This window comes from Mesocricetus auratus, unplaced genomic scaffold, assembly GCF_017639785.1.
Source record: "Mesocricetus auratus isolate SY011 unplaced genomic scaffold, BCM_Maur_2.0 Super-Scaffold_15014, whole genome shotgun sequence".
Lineage (NCBI taxonomy): Eukaryota > Metazoa > Chordata > Mammalia > Rodentia > Cricetidae > Mesocricetus > Mesocricetus auratus.
This window is the reverse complement of record NW_024429186.1, coordinates 81398227-81403953: the sequence shown is the minus strand read 5'-3', so window position 1 is coordinate 81403953 and position 5727 is coordinate 81398227. Positions and strand designations below refer to the sequence as shown.

Genomic DNA, 5727 nt, shown 5'->3' with positions numbered 1-5727 from the left:
TTGCTCATCAACCTCTCAGCTTCCAGTTTTCGAGAGTCCTCTTTGGAGCTCTTGGGTTTTCACGATAGGTGGAAATATTTGCATCACCAAACATGGCTGAATGGTAAGAATGCATTTGAGGCACTGAGAGCATAACCATTCATGCAACTTGCTAGGAAGACGACTTGAGATGGGGCACTCGAACCAGGCAGCCCTGGAAATCATACTGAGTTGCCCCCGCCCGCCAGCGACCGCCCCCACGCCCGACACACCTTAAAATTCTCTACACCGACTACCCCAGGTTACAACACAGGGCCTAATTCGGGAGTAATAGCGATGCAATGGTCACGGGTGTCTTCCACCTCGGACTCCAGTGTGTGTGCGGGACTGGGGCCAACAGGAAGGCTGCCCGGCCGTTCCCTCGCCTTGCTCCCTTCCTAAAGGCGAGCCTAGTCTCCAAAGAAGAATGAACTTCAGCCTCCTTCCAGCACGTTCCGAGGCTCAGTCTTTAGAGAGCAGGGAAACTTTAGATTGGGTCACCGTAGCAGGAAAGGGGAGCCCAGCTGTTCCTCCGGGAGGGGGACGGCAGGCAGGCGGGGGCAAAGATCCACAGCCCGCGGTGTGGCCACGTCTTCAGAACCGCCCCGGACCGCAGGGCCTGGCGGCCGCGGTGAATCCCTGCAGACTAGGGGTTTCCTCTACCTGATTATTGGATGGGCTCGGTGGCTGACACTTTTCTTGCCACTCAGCCTGGGCTCCAGACATCCCCAAAGGGATCCCGGGAGGGATGAGACATCACCCAGTGCCTGGAAGCCCCTTGCCACTGCTGCTGTCACAGCCGTTTAGGGCGGGGTGGGGGACAGCAGCCGCCGTCACCTCTGTCCCCGGAGCTGCGCTCGGGTGCGGGGGGCACTGGGCGCGCGCTGGGGCGCGGAAGGAAACTGCCCCGCGTCCGCCTGGGAGGGGGGGTATGCGTGTAGGAGGGGGAGCTTGCGGGGGGGGGGCGGGCACAGGGGCTGGTCGCCGCGGCCAGGTCGGTTCTGAATGGTTAGGAGGACGAATTGTTAGACCCCGAGGAAGGGGGGGCCGGGCCGGGGGAAGGGGGGCTGGAAAGCGGAAACATTCCTATAAAACTTCCAAAAGTCCCTCCTCCCCACGTCAGGCCAATGACACTGCTGCCCCCGAACTTTCCGCCCGCACGGAGGTATAAGAGCCGCCAAGCCCGCAGCCCGCGCCCAACTCCCAGGCACCTCGCGGGCTCGCCAGCGCCGGCACCGGGCTGCGCCAGGCCGAGCGGGGCGCGCGTGCGGCCGTCGGGCGCCTTCTTTTTGGACCTCGGGGCCCCTCCACCCCGTCCCCTCCCCCGTCCGCCTCCCTCCCCGCCTCCCGTGCCCTCCCCGCGGAGAGGTTCCCCCCCATCCCTCCTCCCTGCGTCCTCCGGGCCGCACCGCCCGGGGCCGGCGCCGAGCGAGCGAGCGAGCGAGCGCGGGGAAGCTGGCGGGCTGAGGCGCCCGGCTCCTCTGCTCTTCCCGCTCCCGGCTCCGCGAGGCCGCACGGCGCCGCCGCCCGCGCGATGATGCAGGACGCGTCCAGCTCGCCCGTCTCGCCGGCCGACGACAGCCTGAGCAACAGCGAGGAGGAGCCGGACCGGCAGCAGCCGGCGAGCGGCAAGCGCGGGGCTCGCAAGCGGCGCAGCAGTCGACGCAGCGCGGGCGGCAGCGCGGGGCCCGGCGGGGGCGTCGGAGGCGGCGGCGGCGGCAGCGACGAACCGGGCAGCCCGGCCCAGGGCAAGCGCGGCAAGAAATCTGCGGGCGGTGGCGGCGGCGGCGCGGGCGGCGGCGGCGGCGGCAGCAGCAGCGGGGGCGGGAGCCCGCAGTCGTACGAAGAGCTGCAGACGCAGCGGGTCATGGCCAACGTGCGGGAGCGCCAGCGCACGCAGTCCCTGAACGAGGCGTTCGCCGCACTGCGCAAGATCATCCCCACGCTGCCCTCGGACAAGCTGAGCAAGATTCAGACCCTCAAACTGGCGGCCAGGTACATCGACTTCCTGTACCAGGTCCTGCAGAGCGACGAGCTGGACTCCAAGATGGCAAGCTGCAGCTATGTGGCCCACGAGCGGCTCAGCTACGCCTTCTCCGTCTGGAGGATGGAGGGGGCCTGGTCCATGTCCGCGTCCCACTAGCAGGCGGAGATCCCCACCCCCTCGGCAGGCCGGAGACCTAGGTAAGGACCCGCTCCCGGGTCGCTCGGGCCACGCCTGGGCTCCCTGGCCACCTCGCCGCCTGCCGCGCAGGGTTGTCCCCACTCTAACTAGCTGCCCTCTGCCTAGCCGGGCATCGCCACCTCACCCCACCCGCGTCTCTGGCAGGTAGTTCAGTGCCCACTGGGGGAACGGGTCCGCGTCGGGGACACCGAGCGTGCCCTTGAGACGGGTGAGCGTGTGCGGGAGTGTGCGTGACAGAAGACCCAGAAAGTCAAGAGGCAGGGCCTTGTGTCCAGAGCTAGCCCTCCCCCTTTCTTTAAAATTCCCTTCTTCTTAAAACAAATGTTTCCAAATTCCACCCCCTCCTTTCCGCCCACCCACTTCCTCTTGCCCTTGGGCTGAAATCCTTCCAGGTTGTCCAGCGAAAATTCTCGCTGGTAGTGGTAACAGGGCTTAGTGGTCTTGAGAAAACAGCCACAGACATAGACAATAACCAACTTTCCCCTTCTGGGTTTTTGCAGATGTCATTGTTTCCAGAGAAGGAGAAAATGGACAGTCTAGAGAACTCTGGAGCTGGATAACTAAAAATAAATCTATATGAGAAAGATTTTCTTGGAAATTAGAAGAGCAGAACCCAAATTCAAAAGAATCGGGGCGTGGGGCACACCTTTAAAGAGAAAGCCAGACAGGCCGGTGGACCTGAGACTCCCAAGAGGCAGCAGCACCCGCCTCACACCTCTGCATTCTGATAGAAGTCTGAACCATTGTTTGTGCCAGCCCCCGACGAAGAATGTTTTATTTTTTTCATGCATGCATTCTCAAGAGGTCGTGCCAATCAGCCACTGGGGAGAAAGGCATCGTTGTGGACTTTCTCCATCTTAAGATGATAACAATCAGAGGAATTTTAAAGACACCTGTAGAAATAAAAACGCTGGGATCAAACTGGCCTACAAAACCATAGTCAGTGAATTCCTTAAAAAACAAAACAAAGGAAATGTCCTCTGAAGGGAAAGAAAACCTAAAATACAAAAGACAACGTTCTATTTATTTATTGATGACCCACGGTAAAATGCAAATAGATCCGGTGTCTAAATGCATTCATATTTTTATGACTGTTTTGTAAATATCTTTTGTATATTATTTTTCTGCAATAAATAAATATGATTGAAAAATTTTAAGAACTTTAAAGTTTGGTCTATACTTTAAAACTCAGAATTAGGTTGGCGGTAAATAATTGTTTGTTTAACTCTGGGGATATCGAGGAGGGAGTGGGGGCGCTAATATAAACAAAGGAGGGGAAACCTCAAATAAACCAGCTACTGACAGAGACAGCCATGCTATTTAAAGGACGGCTCTATTATTATTACAGCTTGGCGTTCAGCGGGGCTCACCCCTTCTCCACTTCTTAAGCTGAACTGAGCAGATTTGCTGTTGACTGCCTCTTGCTCAGAGCGGGATCTAAATCATTCAAATGAGCAATGGGAAACAGTTACTATGCATTGTTGCCCTTCCCTTCATTTCCGTGGCGATTCCTAAAGAGTTTTATTTCACTGAAAGGCCAATGTGTTATGAAAACAATACATACTTTGTATGTATTATTCTTCAACTGTGTAGAAAAACCTGATTGAGGGGGAGATTGCTGTGTGATTTGTTTACCTCTTGAGTGAGTGCCTTGCTGGTTAAAAAGGAAAAGGGTTTGCTATTAATTTTATTCCCAAGGGAAAGATGCTCCTGCTACACCCCTAAGAATACACAGCTGTGCAGTAAAAATAAATATCTAAATTGTAGGTGCCCTCGGTAAGTGCTGGAACAATTTCCATTTGTTCAATACTACTGCTCTTCAGTCTTCAGTCAATACCATCAGTACCATGTACACAAACACACACACACACACTCATACACACACACACACACACACACACACACACACATACACACTACACATACTACACACACTCCTGAAGCTCTGTAAAGCCAGGGCAGACAGAACTGGGTTTTTATTTCATTCAGGATATTCCTGAGACTTTAATGACTAAAATAGTGATTTTAAAAGTTTAGTCTTTACAATTTCATCAGTTTAACACAGCCATATGTAAATAAGGTGTTTTCAAGCTGGAAATTATTGTGGTGCCTCATTCATGCAATAATTCAAATAAGCTACTGTCTCCAAATAAGTTGCATTTGCTTAGCTGAGGTAGAGATTATTTTATTGCCCAGAGGCTTTTCTTTCCTCTTCACAAAACAGTACCAAATGCTGACATGACAGCACTATAAATTAAGAAGTGTGACTATTTTAGACGCATTTTATAATTAGGAGCCTGTAGTATTGAGTTATATTAAAATATTAGTGAAAACATGGGGAGTTACTGGTTTTTATTTTTCTATTCTGTTTTTATGTCTTGGGTTATCATTTACAGTGACAAGAAAAGGTGATTCTGTGTGGTGTATCTGGGGGGCGGTTGTGGACTGCAAGTGTGTAAGACAGAATGTAAAGACAGTGCCCCAAAAGTCGGGGAGACCAAGATGGCAACTCTCATCAGGTCCATTTCCAGATTTCTTGGGGGGAGCTTCCTTGTTCACTGGCCTGGTCTGACTGTTGAAGTATACCAGGATGGAAGTCACCTCATGGCTGGGAAGGTAAATGCTGTCCTAACTCTGGGTGTGTGGCAGATGCTTCAGAAAACAGTCAGTGGCTTGACATTTGCTTCTTTTCCTCCACTTTTGGTTTTTTAGTTGTTGTTGTTGTTTTTATTGTTTTTATAAAAAGGAAACTGGGGAAAGGCATTCGCCATATTGACACCCAGTAATAAGAAAATGAAATAATTCTTTCTCCTGGATTTTCATAGAAAAACTTTTTAAAGAGCCCACAGATAGTTTTGTTTAAGTGAGGCGACTTTGTGGTGGGAATTGTTGCCTAGAATGTAATGTCCAGCTTGCAAGGTTATGTCTGCAATCACATCTCCACTAATGCAGCATAAAATGCTCCACTCTTCATAGTAGAAAGGGCCTGTTTGTTCACCTCTCTCGTTATTTTCTTCTTATTCCAGTGTTTTACTTTAGCTACCTTTGTTTAAAGTACATGTTGAATAGATTACCCGTTACATGGTTTTGTCGAGGAGGCGCTAAATGTTGTCATGTAATGTGTCTGGACTCCTGTCTGTCCCCCAACCACAATGCTTTGGCTAATGAAAGAATTGTGTTAGATGATCTTCCATCTGAAGAACTGAATATATTTTACTGTGAAGATAGTTGTTTTGTCTTGTTTTTAGCTTCCTCTAATTGATAAGCCTTTGATAATAGCAGTAAGTGTGCTCATGCACACATTTCTGGGTTCCGTGCATCTATGTGTGCGTTTAGCAGTGTACAGATAATATAGGCACCTTTGCAGATCCCTTACCCAAAGTGCGGCACACTAATAAAATAACCTCAAGTAGAAACTCACACAACCTGTGTCCTTTCTTCCCACAGTCAAGATTGGCACAAGCTTCCTGCCCCTGGGGTCTTTGGACTTATACTCATAAGGGAGCTTTTTAAGGGACACTTGG

At 51.9% G+C, this 5727-nt stretch overlaps 1 protein-coding gene across 1 annotated transcript; it reads left to right on the top strand.

Moving 5' to 3' along the window:
- The first annotated feature begins 1389 nt into the window (after positions 1–1389).
- Twist1 (twist family bHLH transcription factor 1) lies at positions 1390–5430 on the top strand. Its single transcript, XM_005076263.3, has 2 exons — positions 1390–2202; positions 2704–5430. The coding sequence occupies exon 1, from the start codon at positions 1553–1555 to the stop codon at positions 2159–2161; it is 609 nt and encodes a 202-aa protein (XP_005076320.2). The 5' UTR covers positions 1390–1552; the 3' UTR covers positions 2162–2202; positions 2704–5430.
- The last annotated feature ends 297 nt before the right edge of the window (positions 5431–5727 follow it).

Bases quoted from the DNA above. Each gene is read 5' to 3' on its own strand.
- Twist1 (XM_005076263.3), top strand. From the start codon at position 1,553: ATGATGCAGGACGCGTCCAGCTCGCCCGTCTCGCCGGCCGACGACAGC.